Source organism: Oncorhynchus keta, chromosome 22, assembly GCF_023373465.1.
Source record: "Oncorhynchus keta strain PuntledgeMale-10-30-2019 chromosome 22, Oket_V2, whole genome shotgun sequence".
NCBI lineage: Eukaryota > Metazoa > Chordata > Actinopteri > Salmoniformes > Salmonidae > Oncorhynchus > Oncorhynchus keta.
In genome coordinates, this window is record NC_068442.1 from 25,360,445 (window position 1) to 25,379,380 (window position 18,936).

The 18,936-nt window shown below is 41.2% G+C and overlaps 1 protein-coding gene across 2 annotated transcripts in view; it reads left to right on the forward strand.

Moving 5' to 3' along the window:
- Positions 1-7,826, forward strand: part of plin1 (perilipin 1) — a 32,079-nt gene extending 24,253 nt beyond the window's left edge. The window contains exon 9 of one of the 2 annotated variants that reach the window (XM_035798566.2): positions 522-2,081. In XM_035798566.2, coding sequence (XP_035654459.1) covers positions 522-590 — 69 coding nt within the window. In that variant the 3' untranslated portion in view covers positions 591-2,081. Of the gene's footprint in view, positions 1-521; positions 2,082-6,576 lie in introns of those variants that run through there. The other variant, XM_035798565.2, reaches the window with a different exon arrangement.
- The last annotated feature ends 11,110 nt before the right edge of the window (positions 7,827-18,936 follow it).

The following is an 18,936-nucleotide window of genomic DNA, read 5'->3' on the forward strand; positions in this document are numbered from 1 at the left end:
CATCTTGCAAGTGTTGACTCCATAGACTCATCTGTGAACACATACAGTCACTCTCTTCTATTACCAGTGATATCTTACAAACTAACATATACTATGTTGATGTTTGAACAGGTCAGACTAGACCTACCTAATTCTACTCTCCCCATCGACGAGCAGTCGAGGTGGGGCTAGAGGTAAGGTATTTGCCAGCGCCCCATTGATGGGCATGGCTTCGTAGATCAGCTCCTGGCCCCTCCATCAAATATACTGGTCGGTCACACACACAAACAGACAGAGACCACAGATTACATGATCAATGGTGGTTATGATTAGCATGGTGAAACTAACCTGATCACTACATTCACCTTTCTATTTCACTTAAGATATCATGATATGTGAAATAGAATGGTAAATGAAGAGGTCAGGCCGGTTCCACCAGGCTAGGTTATGAAGGTGAATTGGAACAACTTGAAACTGTTAACTTTTGACCAGGTCAAATGTTACCAAACTGATTTCAAGTGTCCTCCCTGTTCCATTTATAGGATTGCTCAAAGCAAGGGCATGTCTGCGTGATGCTGAGGGTCCCCTTGCTGGTCTACTCTGTTTCATGATCGGCTGTAAACTGGACATCTCTTGAACAACTGCAGCAGGAAATCTTCATAATCAATGTACTTCCTCATCTTATGAGTTGGTGCTGACTGGGGGTGCCTGTGACGGGTGATACAATAGATAGCCATGGGGTAAATTGCATTTTGTTATAAAGAAAGAACAAAGCTTTTTGATAATACACTTCCCAACCAAAATGACTCTATTACTTGTATCAGCTTGACTGGGTAATTAATTAAATTGCTAGTTTATCAAACTGTGTATTTTTTTATACACTTTCACGTAGCACACATTACCGTTGTTGATGAAGCCATCTGTGTCATCAGGGTAGTAACTCGGGACAAGCTAATTTGATGCTCTACAGATGTAGACTTGACTGTAGCCTCAGATTGGATTAGATTCAGGCCGGTGACGCTGTTACAGTTTGTTGCTCCTATTTCACTGTATTATTCAGCCTCAGACATGAGTTATCTACCACCATAGGTGCATCCAATTATTTAGTTTTGCCCTTGACAATACAGAATACACTTGTACGAGCTACGAACTAACTTATGAAAACATTAGCTAGCTATCTATCTAGCCTGCCTCACCTAGCATTATCAAATGATAACGTTACATAACCAGCAATATATAGACAATACACAAACTTGTATGAGCTATGACCTAACTATGTTGTAATGAGGTAGCTAGCTAGCCTGCCTCGCTAGCTAACGTTAACTAGCCTGCCTTGCTTTATCAAAAGATGGATAACCAAACACAACCAGCAATAGCGTTATCAAACACATTCAACCTGATTTCAGTTGCTTCTTCATTAATGAGATAAAGGCATGCTGTGTTCAATAAGGAAGGGGGATTTCCATTGTCTGAGAAAATTGATCAGCTGTGGCTTGGGAAATGTGCTAGAAAGATAAGCATGGAGAAAATACCCATTTACCTCCTGTGACTTTGCCATTGTCCCTTGTTAGGAATTTGATGTATAATGACTAAACAATATCTACATTTAAATAGAACTATAATTAATTGAACTCTACCCTGTTTTACAATATCTGATTAATAATGTGAATTCATAAGGAAGGGATTGTGTAGCATGAAACAGGGGGTAATTAAACATAATAAATACCATTCCAGCTAGGTTGGGGGAGGAATGGATTGTGGTTTTAAGTAAGCAGAAAGGATTGTTAACCTATGGTTGAACCGAATCAACTTAGCTCTGGGATGTTTAGATAAGGCAGTGAGTTTCCTAGGTTTTCCATTATCTGGTGCTGTCTTCTGAATAGTGATAGATGAAGGTGAGTTTTCAGCAGTTAATCTTGATAAGTGTGTGTCTGGAGTGAGAGAGCTCGGGGGTTGGAATAAACTTTTGAACCTGCTTTGTCCTGGTCGATAGGAGAAAGGACATTTTATAACCTATGACGTCATATTTTGTATATAAACTGTTGTTCGTGGTTTCATGGCAGCGAGCTCCGAGAATAAATACTATTATCTAATTTTGATAAGATTGGTCTCTGTCTATTTTATGCAAATAGGAATCTTACAAATTCTTATAAAGTAGACTGAGTGATGTAATTAATGCACACATATAGGAATTCTGAAATTCCGATGACAGCCCTCTAAATCTGTGGAGCAAATAGGTGACTAAACTCAACATGAACTTAGAACTAGATGCTTTGTTAGAACTACAGTTAGAACTAGATGCTTTGTGTCAGCTGAAGGACAAAAAAAATACAAGTTCATTTATTTTTTATTAAAGACCGCATTTATCCAATCCAAATAGGTGCCAGACCAGTTTGTCAGTGACTGTCATATTTTATCATGCCTTTACTGGGTATACATAGGGTCATAATTCTTTTAGAAATTTCAGATGAGGAAAGACTAGACCTTGATATACAATGCCTTCAGAAAGTATTCAGACAAACAAGGCGGTGTAATGGGTTCGCACTCCAAAATATATTGCATAAAGCTTACTTCATTATCCAATGCGTACACAGACGTTTTGGCTTTACAGCCACATTCAGTGTGTACAATTTTCTTTAATTCAAAGCAGCATTTGTAAAGAACAACAGATGAGCAGCAGATGGTTCTAATCAGGGTTGCCACTCATCTGCCAATCAGGGACTCGGCCCCTCTGGTTTATCTGTATGCAAATTAGTCACAAAAAGATACAGAATTATAGGGTATGGGAGCAGGCACGAAAGGGCAACTCGCAAATCAATCGCCCAGGGGTGTCCGCTCACCTAAATCAGTCACATCAATTCATGAGAGAGCCCACCACAAAGGACATCAGACAAAGCCGTTCATAAATATGTGGGGCTAACTCATAAACGATGTGCAAAATCTGATATGGAAAGTGTTCTTGTATAACAGTATAAATGTGGCTTAACCTCTCTAGGGTAGGGGGCAGCATTTGGAATTTTGGATGAAAAGCATGCCCAAATTTAACGGCCTGCTACTCGGGCCCAGAAGATATGATATGCATATACTGGTAGATTTGGATAGAAAACACTCTAAAGTATCCAAAACTATTAAAATAGTGTCTGTGATTATAACAGAAATTATTTAGCAGATAAGAACCTGAGGAAAAATCCATTCAGGAAGTAGTTTTTTTTTTTTGTAGTTTTCTTTTCAATGCCATTACAGTATCCATTGACTTAGGACTCCATTTGCGGTTCCTATGCCTTCCACTAGATGTCACCAGTCTTTAGAAATCGTTTCAGCCTTGTATTCTTATAAATGAGGGAGTAAGACCAGTCTGAATGAGTGGACCCTAACGTGACGCAGAGTTTTTTTCAGGCGCATGTGCATTTCTTGTTTACCTTTTATATTGACAACGTTATTGTCCGGTTGAAATATTATAGATCATTTGGGTTAAACAACCTGAGGATTGAATATAAACATCGTTTGACATGTTTCTATTAACTTTACGGATACAATTTGGATGTTTTTGACTGCGTTTGAGCCTGTGGATTACTGAAGAAAACGCGCTAACAAAACTGAGGTTTTTGGATATAGAGACTTCATCGAACAAAAGGAACATTTATTGAGTAAATGAATGTCTTCTGATTTCCACCATATGAAGATCATCAAATGTAAGGGATTAATTTGATCTCTATTTCTGAGTTTTGTAACGCTTCTGCTTGGCTGGTTACTCTTTGCAATAATTTGTCAACTGGGCTATGTTCTGGGCTAGGTATGTTCTGGGCTAGGTATGCTTTCGCCGAAAAGCATTTTATAAATTTGACACTGTGGTTGGTTTAACCTCTTGCTCCTACCTGACACGCAGGCGTCCCATCTAGACATCTGGAAATGCAAATGCGCTACGTTAAATGCTAATAGTACTAGTTAAAACTCAAACGTTCATTAAAATACACATGCAGGGTATTGAATTAAAGCTACACTCATTGTGAATCCAGGCAACAAGTCAGATTTTTTTAAATGCTTTTCGGCGAAAGCATGAGAAGCTATTATCTGATAGCATGTAACACCCCAAAAGACCCGCAGGGGACGTAAACAAAATAATTAGCATAGTCGTCGCTACACAAACCGCACAAATAAAATATGAAACATTCATTACCTTTGACCATCTTCTTTGTTGGCACTCCTAGATGTCCCATAATCACTATTGGGTCTTTTTTTTCTCGATTAAATCGGTCCATATATAGCCTAGATATCGATCTATGAAGACTGTGTGATAAACAAAAAAATATATAGCGTCTTATAACGTAACGTCGTTTTTTAAAATTAAAAAAGTTGACGATAAACTTTCACAAAACACTTCAAAATACTTTTGTAATGCAACTTTAGGTATTAGTAAACGTTAATAAGTGATCAAATTGATCACGAGGCGAAGTATATTCTTTAGCTGTCCGTCTGGAAATAATGTCCAGGTAAATCTCAACCAAAATATCCGACCGGAAGAAATGCGCTGCCTTGCGTCTGTTTGACCAAGAAACAAATAGTAGGCAAATGACAAGACTCTAGACAACGTGTGGAAGCTGTAGGTATTGCAACCTCAGCCCCATTAAATGTGGTTCACCTTTATCAATGGGTTCAAGTCGCGCATGGATATATTTTTCCATTTTCAGTGATCAGATTTTCCTGCACTTTTCGATGAAACACACGTTCTGTTATAGTCACAGCCGTGATTTAACCAGTTTTATAAACATCTGAGTGTTTTCTATCCACACATACTAATCATATGCATATACTATATTCCTGGCATGAGCAGCAGGGCGCTGAAATGTTGCGCGATTTTTAACAGAATGTTCGAAAAAGTAGGGGGTAGGAGTAACAGGTTAACAAGACGTTCATCTTTAAACCTATGTAAAATATGTTTTGTTTTCTGAATTTTTATAATGAGCATTTCTGTAATTGAATTGGGCGCTCTGCAACCTCACTGGATGTTGGCCGGATGGGACGCTACATACCCTAGAGAGGTTAAAGGAAGAAAGCGAAATCTTGTTCTTCATTTAAAAGTGTGGAGATACAGAATTTAAGTTATATATCCACATCGCTTCTCTTTGGAGTAATTTGTTGTCATAGTCTGTGACACAGTCCCCTCTAGGTGGTGGATGAACCTTTTAGATCCCGACGCAACACAATTCATTATTAGAAAGATTTTTATTTTCTATAAAGTGTCTCGCAACTGGCGAGGTGATATCTTGATGTCTAATAGTGGATATACGTTCTCCACGACGTCCTTTCAAGGCATGGGATATACATCTTATTACAAGAACAATAATATATAAATAAATAACTCCTTTAGGAGTGCAATTTATATATTTACCGCATAGGTCCTAGAAGTCTGAAGGCATGCAAAGTTGGAACATTTCCTTATGGTGCCATGAGGTACAAGATCTACAGTGGAAGCATCCTTTTATGAATGCCTCTTCTCTCTCCACATCTGATTTAACTAATATGTTTGATAGATTTCTTGATCGTTTATAGGTGAATAAAGGTGGATTCTGGAAAACAGATTTTAAACACAAGGCCGAATATACAGTTGTGTTACTTAGCCTACAGAACAAACAGTTTTGACTTAAATCGTCTTGAAAATCTATGGCAAGGTTTGACAATGGCTGTCTAGCAATGATCTATAACCAACTTGACAGAGCTTGAAGAATTTTTGAAAAGAATTTGAAAATATTGTACAATCCAAGTCTACAAAGCTCTTAGACTTACTCAGAAAGACTCAGTTGTAATTGCCGCCAAAGGTGATTTTAACACATATTGACTCACTGTGAATACTTATGTAAATGAGATCTTACTGGTATTTAATTTTCAATACATTTATACAAATATCTAAAAACATGTTCACTTTGTCATTATGGGGTATTGTGTGTAGATGGGTGAGGACAAATATTTAATCAATTTTCGATTCAGGCTGTAGCACAACAAAATGTAGAATAAGTCAAGGGGTTTGAATACTTTCTGAAGGCACTTTAAATTCAAATTCAGATTTGCCTGAAGGTGTTGAGATGCATTCTGGGCAATGTTGGCACATGAAAAGGCCTGCATTGTTCCCTTCATAGATCATACCAGAGTCTGTTTGGCTTAATTAGCCTATTTGTTCAAATAGCCTCCTAATGAAATATAATTAATCCATCAGAATGTCATTCCATTTCTCCTTGGCATCACACAGCTCCTGATTCCCTGAACAAACAGCAAGCAGGTCTAACTGGAATTGTCCCACACAGAGGACAAATCCTGCTGATTTTTCTGGGAAAACACTGTCTGATATTCTAATTAGCTGCAGGCCCAGATGACACATCTCAAATAAGCAATAGCAGGTTATTTTTGAAGAAGCCATTGTAGGAGGGGGGGGGGACACACAGTCCTTGCCATGAATTGCCATCAACTAAGCCTGTGACACTCATTAAATCACCCCTGTAGTAGACAATAACCAAACAAGTAATGATTCAGATGAAAAGGATTAGAGCTAGTCCTAATTACTTGGATGAATTGCTATCATGGTATTGTTTTCTTTGGACACAGATTCCAGGGTTATACTCCTACAAGGATTCTGAGCCTGGCTGCAGTGCTGTGGATGAGGAGAACAGTGAGCCCAAGATCTCTGATGAGGCCCGGCTCCTCAAGCAAAGGGTCCTGCTACAGATCCCCCAACAGCAGAGGATGATACTGGGCCAGTCCTACACCCCTATCGTCACCCAGCGCATCCCACGGAGAGGAGAGATCGCTATGAGGTCCCGAAACTCCTCGTATACACACAATGTGCATTCCCGCAGCTACAGCCCCACTTCTAAATACGTTGTCACTGTGGAGCCCATTCAGAAGGATACAACTGAAATGGATGACTAACAGTGTCAACTAGAACCAATTTAATATAAGCTTGCAACAATGCTGTGATTCAACTATTGCAACAGTATTTGTAGAGCTTTATGCAGTAACAGCAAGTGCAATCATGTATGTCGAAGATCTACGAATGTAATACTTGTGTGTTTCTTTGTGATATGGCCAAAGCTTTGCTTGAAAGAAGGCCTCCTATTCTGTTGACAAATGCATAGCTAATAGACAAAGCAATGTCTGAAACAATGATTTATATACGCAGTAGATTGCTATTAGGAGGGGGCGTGTTGAAGCCACCGCACCTCCATCTTGGCAAAGATATTTTGGAAGTTATAGAAATGTATTTGTTAATGTCGACAAATGTCTGCCACGTTTAGTCTATTTCAGACAGCTTAAAGCATACTTTAAAATTATGACAGCTAAACATTAAAATGGCTAAACATTTTCCATAAAGTATAATTTTGAGATTATGAATTTTATTGTCCCCACTACAACAGAAAATACTTAAATACATGTAAGTCTGTCCTTTAAACATTTCATTGAAGTAATGTAGAATTCCATTAATTCCTATGGAGGACTGACTGCTTCAAAGCATCACAATGGAAAATACATAGCATCAGCAATCCAGGATTTAAATAAATCATTGGCCAGAAACAATGTGACTGTGCTCAATAGCTTTGCCTATAACATAGCTGAATCATTAAGAACAGACAGATCAATGAAGTGACGCTGATCCTGTCCACATTGAGCTCTGTCTCTCTGTCATTAGAGGGATTCATAAATTGGATTTGAGAAGAAACTCTAGGTACCATATTTCCTTCTTACTGCCTGTCATGGGAAAAGGTTTACCAAAAGACTGTCTTGAAGAAATAACCCACATTCTATCACGATGAGGGACATGCATGAAGTTAAACCATTAAATATATTCTTAAATGACACTTTCATGACCGTTTCTTAATAGCATGTGTCTGTTTGCACATCCTCACTTTGCATTAAGTCCTTACTTTAAAAACATATATACAGTGTTTTCAGAAAGTATTCAGACCCATGCTTTTTTCCACATTGCCTTTTGTTACAGCCTTCTAAAATGTATGATATACTTTTCCCCCATTCAATCTACACAAAATATTAGACAATGTCAAAGAGAAAAACAGTTTTTTAGTAATTCATGCACATTTATGAAAAAAATATATATATGTTATTTGCATAAGTATTCAGGCTCTTTGCTGTGAGACTCGAAATTGAGCTCAAAAGAATCCTGTTTCCATTGATCATCCTTGAGATGTTTCTAGAACTTGATTGGAGTCCATCTGTGGTAAATTCAATTGATTGAACATGACTTGCAAAGGCACACACCTGTCTATATAGGTTCCACAAAAACCAAGCCATGAGGTTGAAGGAATTGTCCGTAGAGCTTCGAGACAGGATTGTGTTGAGGTACAGATCTGGGGAAGGGTACCAAAAAATGTCTGCAGCATTGAAAGTCCCCAAGAACACAGTGGCCTCCATCATTCTTAAATGGAAGAATATTGGAATCAACAAGACACTACCTAGAGCTGGCCAAACTGAGCAATCGGGGGAAAGGGCCTTGGTTAGGGCCGTGACCAAGAACCAGTGGTGTAAAGTACTTAAGTACAAATACTTTAAAGTACTACTTATGTAGTTTTTGGGGAGGTATCTGTACTTCACTATTCATATTTTTCACAACTTTTACTTTAACTTCACTTCATTACTCAAGAAAATAATGTACTTCTTACTGACACCCAAAAGTACTCGTTACATTTTGACAGGAAAATGGTCTAATTCAAACACTTATCAAGATAACTTCCCTGGTCATCCCTACTGCTTTTGCGGACTCGCTAAACACAAATGCTTTGTTTATAAATTATGTCTGACTGTTGGAGTGCGCCCCTGCTATTCGTCAATAAGAAAAAGAAAATTGTGCCGTCTGGTTTGCTTAATATAAGGAGTTTTAAATGATTTATACTTTTACTTTTAATACTTAAGTACATTTGAACAATTGCATTTACTTTTGATACATAAGTATATTTAAAACCAAATACTTTGACTTTTACTCACATAGTATTTTACAGGGTGACTCACTTTTACTTGAGTAATATCTATTATTGTATCTTTAATTTTAATCAAGTATGACAATTGAGTATTTTTTACACCACTGCCAAGAACCCAATAGTTACTCTGACAGAGCTCCAGAGTTCCGCTGTGGAGATTGTTGTCTTTCTGGAAGGTTCTCCCATCTCTACAGCACCAAGAACACAATCCCAGCCGTGAAGCACTGGGGTGGCAGCATCATGCTGTGGGGTTGCTTTGCTGCAGGGGGGACTTCACTTATGTGGATATATTGAAGCCATATCTCAAGACATCAGTCAGGAAGTTAAAGCTTGGTCGCAAATTTGTCTTCCAAATTGACAATGACCCCAAGCAGACTTCCAAAGTTGTTGCAAAATGGCTTAAGGACAACAAAGTCAAGGTATTGGAGTGGCATTCACAATGCCCTGACCTCAATCCCATAGACAATTTGTGGGCAGAACTGAAAAATCGTGTGTGAGCAGGGAGGCCTACAAACCTGACTCAGTTACACCAGCTCTGTCTGAAGAAATGGGCCAAAATTCACCCAACTTATTGTGGGAAGCTTGTGGAAGGCTACCCAAAACGTTTGACCCAAGTTAAGCAATTTAAACGGAATGCTACCAAATACTGAGTGTATGTAAACTTCTGACCCAAGGGAATGTGATGGAAGAAATACAAGCTGAAATAAATCATCTCTTTACAATCATTTAGACATTTCACATTTTTAAGATAGTAGTGATCCTAACTGACCTAAGACAGGGAATTTTTACTAGGATTAAATGCCAGAAATGGTGTAAAACTGAGTTTAAATGTATTTGGCTAAGGTGTATGTAAACTTCTGACTTCAACTGTATGTATGGGGGATTGAAAATGATGCAGACAATTACATTGATTGAAATCACAATCTATCTGCAATATTGAAGCTGATAAATAAATAGGCCATACTTGGGATGATTCAACAGGCCTCCTAGTTTGGTACCCTCTGAGCCGGTTTGGGGCGTGATTGAATGCCCCCATACCATGTTATACTGAGTGACCGACTGAAAGAGAACGTACAGTTATGAATGTAACTACTATTTCCTGAAGAATAAAAACAAGTGTTTAGTGAGTCCATGGGGTCAAAAGGTATTTCTGTCTAAAAAAAAGGCCTTACTTGCCTTGAATTGGTGAGATGATTCAACGGAACAGTTACATTTATTCCATCTGTCATGTTCTGCTCATTATTCTGTCTGGGTATGGCTGACATTTTCTAATTAACCTCAACCTTCCTCGGGACGCCTGGAACAATAGATCCAGATGACACAGAACCCTCGTGGAAAGTTGATCCGCACCCACGTTGAGAGACCTGCATAGATACGTCGCCTTGAGCGACAGGAAATGTGCACCACTCCATTTGAATAGATAATGGGCCAGGTCTAGGGGAGAGAGAAACCGCGTTTCTCCCTGCCTGTTGATGTACGCCACCATCGTCCTGTTGTCAGACCTTACCAACACATGCTGGCCATTCAACATAGGAAGGAAATGCCTCAGAGCTAGCAAAACAGTCAGTAGCTCTAGGTGATTGATATGCAGCACCCTTTGCACTATTGACCAAATCCCTCTTTCTGAGTAGCCCACTCACAGTGCTCCCCATCCCACTAAAGATGTGTCTGTCGTAATCACCCTACTCGGACCATGAGAACCCTTTGAAAAAGCAGTCACGGGTCTCTCCAAGGAGCCAACACCCTTATCAACGAAGGGGATACCTTGAGCAGCCGATGACAGGGGCGAGATTCATCCAGATGAGTAGCAATCATCCAGCACTGAAGTACCAGAGGCACCACAAGTATCATAGAGGCCATCAGACCCAAAAACCACAGGCAAAAATGAGTGCCCCAGCTGAAACTGTGCCAGACAGCAACCCCCCTCTGTTGGGACAAAAATGCATGATTCAGAACCGAGTCCAGAACGAGACCCAGAAATTGAATGTGCTGAGATGGAGTCAAACAACTCTGATCCCCTGGCACTGCAACGGTGCCAAAGCCGCCTCCACCACCATAGAACAGATGGGGTCGATGGGTAGAATGTATACAGTAGCACATGAAAATATGCATCCTTCAGCTCTATGGACGTGAATCAATTGCTGGGACGCACTGACTACAATAGTGTGAGAATTTGGAACTTACAATCTTGAGGTACTTGTTTAAAACACACAAGTCCAGGATGGGACTACGAAGTACTGGTTGTACCAAAGGCTCTGTACTTCTGATGCAGGGAACCACCCAAATAGCCTGCTTTTGAAGTAGAGAAGAAATATCCTGTCAAGACAAGAGCTAGGACCTCGGGGACCATTGAAATAATGACGCCACGGATGCATAGTGAACTGCATACCGTTCCCCTAGTCACCATCCTCATCACCCATGATGAAACTGTGCATTCCCACTGGATGGAACACCAGGTTCCTCAGCATCCAGTAACCTGCCCTCATTAACCGCGCTGCTTGGGAGCACTGTTGCCAGAATAAATGCTTGCGGAAGATGGCCTCTTGTTGTAGAAACTGGCTCATCCATATATCTGCTTGTCCCTCTCAGGAATCTCAAGAACTTCGGCTTTTATTTGGAAGAACGGTGATATTATTAACCCCCTTCTTAGCTTCAGGAGCGAAGTAACTTGCCACTCATTGGCGAAATCTTTAAACAGGGGTAAGTGATGCTTCACCGCTGCAGGGACAGGAGGTAAATACCTTCCCCCAAAACTGGAGGAACTCCGCTGCGGGGGAGAACACGCCATCAAAGGCCCATTTACCACCACTGGTTCATTCTCCCTACTAAATCCAAAGTCGGGGTTTCAGGCTAACCCAGACTGATGTCATTTGATTCACACTCTAAAAGCCTTCCAGAGCCAATTGGGGATAGTATATCATCCCCAGAATCTAGACTCTGAACTGCCAGAGAAACTGTAATGAGCCACAGTCAGCTGGGATGACACCACTATCAACTCCGACCACCAATCTTCCTCACAAAGTTAGCCCTACTCCCAATGGAAGTTGAACCAAGCCGGAGACATTGGTCACACAAACTGGTTTGAGCCAAGGCAACTTGAGCGTGTTTCCACAGGCAACAGGACAGCACTCAAGTTTCTTTAATTTTAATTGTGAAAAACATGCCATAGGGCATGGTCGGAGATTCAAACTTGTCTGGTTAGCCGTTTTGAACTTATTCTTACCACTGGCAATCCTTCTCAAGCAAGAAAGCAGTGACTACACAAGCAGAGCAAAAAGTAGATATCTTGTAGCAAACATAGAAAACGATACCAAGACACAGAACATGCAACTCTAGGGGGATGAGTACTTTCTCCTCAGTAACAGACACCTAAGTCTAGGCGAACCTCGTAGCCTTTGTGTGCTTGAAAAGTTTGTAAATTATGTGACATGTTCTTCATGTAGGCGAGCTGAAAAGCGAAGAACTGAGGAAATGGATGCAACCCTTGGTATTATAGAAAGGAAGGTGGGGCTTCCGAAGGCGGGCTCGGCATCCATTGACCCGTAGGTGTGATTTCAGTTCATTTCAGGTGAATAGGATTGGTTGTTGACTACCCATAGTTTGTTATACAAATTGACCGACTGAAAGGGAACCGGAAATTAGTTAGTATTTTTTTATAGCTCTGCTTTGTTCAGCCACTCCTATGGGAGAAATTGGCGGGAAATAATGGCTTTTTGGACACATGCCGAAAATAAAGTCTGAGGTTAGCATATATAATCGTATATGTTTTGTTTTGTGAGATAATATAATCAGGTAACATGACCTTGATAAATCTGAAGCCTTTATGTACTTTACGTACTTTATGTGCTTGTTTTGATTACATAAATGATTTTTAAAAATCACAAAAAGTGACATTAGCTGATGAATGTATAAGATCTCCTAGGCCTGTGTTTACTACAGACCTTATTTTTCAAAAAACCTACGAAACAAAAACTCCATTAATTTCCCTTTTGTCTAAAATTGCTACTGTACTGGTTGCTGTTGTTACAAGAAGAGTAATTCAAATACTATACTGCACAATATTGATTCCAGTATTCCTGTCATACATAAATTCAATAAGATGAAGGTGAAAGGTTTTTATTCAGTTTTTATTCATAACAATAAAAAATGAATTGTCATGAGTATCTCATTTCAGTATAGTAATATACATTATACTGAAATACATGTATACATACACTTATCTTAAGTGTTTTGTACTGTATGATAACTGAGCTTCATTACAATTGTATTAATTTCTACCTTGGTCACAAACAATATGGACATGAAATGTGCTCACGTTGGTTTAAAAAAAGGTGCTGTTTGTGTATGAAGTTGTTAAGTGCTTGTCCTGTAAAAATGGATTGAGGGTTGAGGATAATAGTCAGTTGATTTTTTTAAATAACAGCGGAGAGGGAAAGCATAAGCTTTAAAGTACATTTTCAGCAATTCTACAAGTTTTGCCATGAGACAGAGAGAAGATGTTACAATTGTTTATAACTACATTCATGCAATTCCTCTCATTTTGCTATATGGCGGAGAGAAAAATAAGCAGTTTTACAGCTAATTTCCTGCAATTCTACACATATTTCCAAAGGAGAGAAATATTTGATATCTGAGTGAGAGTGACTAACAAAATCAATGGGGGCCCCTGGTTGGTAATTCAACCATGATTACGACAAGTTTAGATAAATGGCTGACTTACTTACCAATAAAACAAATGTTTGCTGAGATGGGGTAATTGAGTGACTGTCAGTGACTGACATTACAAGAGAAGAACTGCTGATGTAACATTTAGAAGTTGCTACTATTCTAACTCTCAACAGTAAGTCAAGAGTAAGTTAAAACCCAAACTGAATTCCCCCCCCCCAAAAAATCAATATATTTGTTATTGTTTTTGTAAATTGCTCCGCTGTTGCCCATCCCTGGTATACAATGCTTTCCTCCCTGTGACATAGTCTCACAGCGAATCTGTCCGTCACCTGGAAAAATGTGCAGACATGCTTTTCACCATGCCCTTGATTCCAGCTGGCTTCTTTATGGCAGACATGCTTTTCACCATGCCCTTGATTCCAGCTGGCTTCTTTATGGCAGACATGCTTTTCACCATGCCCTTGATTCCAGCTGGCTTCTTTATGGCAGACATGCTTTTCACCATGCCCTTGATTCCAGCTGGCTTCTTTATGGCAGACATGCTTTTCACCATGCCCTTGATTCCAGCTGGCTTCTTTATGGCAGACATGCTTTTCACCATGCCCTTGATTCCAGCTGGCTTCTTTATGGCAGACATGCTTTTTTTTCACCATGCCCTTGATTCCAGCTGGCTTCTTTATGGCAGACATGCTTTTCACCATGCCCTTGATTCCAGCTGGCTTCTTTATGGCAGACATGCTTTTCACCATGCCCTTGATTCCAGCTGGCTTCTTTATGGCAGACATGCTTTTCACCATGCCCTTGATTCCAGCTGGCTTCTTTATGGCAGACATGCTGTTCACCATGCCCTTGATTCCAGCTGGCTTCTTTATGGCAGACATGCTTTTCACCATGCCCTTGATTCCAGCTGGATTCTTTATGGCAGACATGGACTCAGGTATCCTGTCTATTACTCCGTGAAACATCATCAGGACACTCTGGTAGTTCTCAGCAGCTGAAACCTCATAGAAGTGGCAGTCTGTTGTGAGGGCTAGCGGTCTACCCTCCTTACTTAGGACTGTCTTTCTGTGAGGAGTCCCTCTTATTGCCCACAATCACTATGGGAACCTTGTCCATGCAAGTAAAATGGGACTCATTCATGCCAATGACAACCAGGCGCTTCTCTGCAGTAAAACTCACTATACTACGGGAAAATGGCAGCATCATATACTGTATCTGTGTCTACCATAAAGGCATCTATTAAAGAAGCCTATGAATAACTGAACTGCTCTGTTTAAGATGCAAAATATTCTCAATGCTTGCAGTCATTTCAAAGGACTGAATACAGTAGCTTTGCCTATTTTCATGTAAAACAAAAAAATAGTCGGACATCATCATCATTAAACAGCTTAACACACTGGATGTGTTTCTCATACTGACTTGGGTATTGCAGAACTACATGTTGTTGACATAGTGTGAACTCCATGTGTTTGCTCAAATATGCAGTTTTGTACAGCTCCATGTCTCTGCATCCACAGTACCTGGAACAATAGCTGACTACATTGAAACACTGTGTTGTCTTCCAAAGGTAGTTTTGATAGGTAATGTGATCAGAGAGAAAGGATTTCATGATCAAAGCCAGGCCTCTTGTCATTTACTACTTACGTAATAGTTGTTTGTGTGCTTGTACGTGTGTGAGTGTGTGTGCGCGTGCGTGTGTGTGGGTGTGCTCGACAGCACGTGCGTACATACTGAAAGTGCATGACTGTGTGTTTGTGTAATCTCTTCAGATCTCTGTGCAGTGCCGCCAGGCAGAGGCCTGACTCTGCCGTGTGTTCTGCTGCCTGTGTAAAAGCCCTCATTATCCCCCTGTGCATAGAGAGATGGCTTACAGAGCTGTCACAATACAGCAGTGTAGCGCTCACTGACAGACAGCTCCAGACCAGAAGCACCCGTCTCCTGTCACCTGACTAAAAGAGAGTTTAGATTATTTCACAAGCAACAGAATAACTGAAACCTAAAGGCTAATAAGTGCTGTTTATCTTGATTGATGCGAGACAAAGGGGACTTGCCAGAGTAAAGGATGTAATGGCGCTTTCTTAGCGAGTACCGCTTACCCTGATTTGGCTCACACCGAGTCTTAAAACCTGGACCTCTGCTTTTAATAGCAGACGTGACTGTCCTCCCAAAGCGTCTTACCAGTCGCGCCAGGTGAGGAGTAAGTTTCACACATCCCCATGTGCTACACCAGCATAGCAGTGCTTCAATATTCATTTGAGTTCATCATCATGTTTTGAGTTGAATAGCTGAAGAGAAATCATGCACTGTTATTGAAGTAAATTGACTAGCAGTGAAAGTACTCTGAATGTTCACCAATTAGAGGCAGTAGGGGTGGGAGCAGGATTATGGTTACCAGCTCCCTCAGTGTCAGAATGACTTCCTGGCCAGCAAGGAAGACCATAGTAAGTGTGCAGCCAGTGCACTTGTGGAGAACAGGTCTGCAGGGGGCCTTAATAATCTGCTGGGAAGTTCAGAAATGGCAAAGGGATATTGGATAGCTGGGATCTTTTAACAATTACTGCATATCTTCGGGTTTTTTTCTGCAGCCTCAACAGTTGTACAGTTCACACATTCCAGACCCCCTGCTGACCATGGTAACTCCTTTATTGGGAGGTTGAAAGTCAATGTCAGTGCAGGTTGGCATACAGTGCCTTAATGTTCGACTCAGGGGATTTTGATTGCACCCTATGAGATGAGGCCTAATACACTTCTGCCTAGTTATATAATGTTATACATATTAAAGTGTTAATCAGCAGTTCTCTCATTTTTTGGAAATTATAAATGAATGATATGTAACCAATGATTCTTGAAGAATATCATTTATAAATGCCTCATGAGCTTAGGTCAACTGTCGTACCCCATCAGAACACAAAATATAAGCTTGTTTTACTCCAATGTTTGTAAACAAAGTCAATGTGAACAAGAACTATATTGTCACGTCCTGACCATATAGAGCCTTTATTTTCTATGGTGGAGAAGGTCAGGGCGTGACTGGGGGGTTAGTCTAGTTCTGGGTTGTTTTTCTATGTTGGGGTTTTGGTATTATTCCCAATTAGAAGCAGCTGGCTATCGCTGTCTCTGACTGGGGATCATACTTACGTAGCATTTGTTCCACCTGTGGGTTATGGGATATTGTTAATGTTTGGAGTTAGTGCGTTTATTGTTTTTTGTTTTGTTAAGTTGGTCCGACCATTATTATGAAAATCGTGACATATATATAGCCCAAAATGTCGATGTCATGGATATCATGAATTTGTACATTTCTCCAGCTCCATTCCTCAGCTTTTTACCAAACAGGGGAAGGGAGCCTACTTTGTTATTGTTTATACTGCTGATTGATTCTTTGAAGTCATTAAAGTCATTTTAAAGGCCAAGTGCAGTCAAAAACATGCTTTTCCTGTGCATGATATATATTCTCCACACTATGATGTTGGAATAATACTGTGAAATTGATGATAATGTCATTTTAGTGTAAGAGCTGTTTGAAAATACCTCTTAAAATTTCAGCCTGTTGTGGTGGGATTAGGACTGTTGCGGTGACATATTATTTGTAGTCACGTTGTGTAAGTTGGAACCGGTGTTTTTCTGGATCAAACGCGCCAAATAAATTGACATTTTGGATATATATCGACGGAATTAATCGAACAAAAGGACCATTTGTGATGTTTATGGGACATATTGGAGTGCCAACAGAAGAAGCTCGTCAAAGGTAAGGCATGAATTATATTTTTATTTCTGCGTTTTCTGTCGCGCCTGCAGGGTTGAAATATGCTTCTCTCTCTTTGTTTATTATGGTGCTATCCTCAGATAATAGCATCGTTTGCTTTCGCGCAAAAGCCTTTTTGAAATCTGACGTATTGGCTGGATTCACAACAAGGGTAGCTTTAATTTGCTATCTTGCATGTGTGATTTCATGAAAGTTTGATTTTTATAGTAATTTATTTGAATTTGGCTCTCTGCATTTTTACTGGCTTTTGGCCAGAGAGGTTTTAAGTAAAGTTGTTTTTCTGACTGAAGCCTCTCTGTCTCTGTGTCAATCTCTGCACGCTCAACCCAACACCCCACGCTTTACCACATATGGTGGAGAATGCGGGCACTTCAATAGATTTGGGTGCCGTCGGGTCGAGTGTGCAGAGATTACCATGGAGGAGCTGGTGGCTCAGTTCATCCTCAGCCAGCAGAAGCAACCGGCTCTCCAGGAGCAAGCGCCGGAGGAACAGCACCAACAAAACCTGTTAGCGGAAGTAGCCCAGTTGAAGGTTGGGAGGGCTCAGGAGTCTGGCCCAAATAGGTTCTTGGTTCAGTTAAGGGAGGAAGATGACGTGGAGTCGTATCTGTGCACCTTCGAGTGGATGGCACAGCGGGAAGGATGGCCCAAGCCCCAGTGGGCCAGCCTGTTGGCAACCTACCTCTCTGTGAAGGTCCAGAAGGCCTACTTTGATTTGAACACTGACCAGGCTGTGAAATATGAGGGACTCAAACGGGAGATACTAAGCCGTTGTGGGTTCAATCTCGCATGCTGTACACAACTGGTCAACGACTGGGCCTTTGACCCCACCCTGTCCCCCCGTGCGCAGATGAGCGACCTGGTGCGGCTGACCAAGGGCTGGCTACTAACGCAAGTACAGTCCCTCCCGATGCTCGACAAACTCATCCTGGATAAATACCTTCGGGCCCTACCCTACGAGATGAAGAAGACGGTGAGCATGCAGAACCCCCAGAACCTGGAGAAATTGAGGAAGGCGACCAACACAAAGAGAGGCGAGGAGCTGAAGGGGGCCCTGACTGAACCAGCCGAGGCTGGGAAGCAGGAGGGTGACCCAAACGGACGACGCCGGCAGCTGCTGGACCACAATCAGAGACGCTACTATGAGTGCGGTGAGCCAGGGCACCTCCCGTGGAGCTGTCCCGGCCGGGAGGAGGCCATGCCCTTCGCACTCCCCAGCTCGGGGATAACCCGGATGGTGAGTTACGTCACCTCCTGTTGGGCGCACACCGAGACAGCTCCTCCGATGGTTCCGCTACAAATCGATGGCATCGACACCAGCGCTCTGCTGGACTCCGGCAGCATTGTGACCCTGGCCCACCCGCAGTGGCTCACATGAGAGGGGAAGGAGGAACCGGGGGACGAGGAGGTGACAATGCCCTCTGTACACGGGGACACAAAGAGGTACCCAACAGTGGCCGTGAGGATAACCACCCCAAAGGGGGAGTGCCAGATGCGCACGGGAGCTGTGCCTAACCTACCCGTATCCATTCTCCTCGGTCG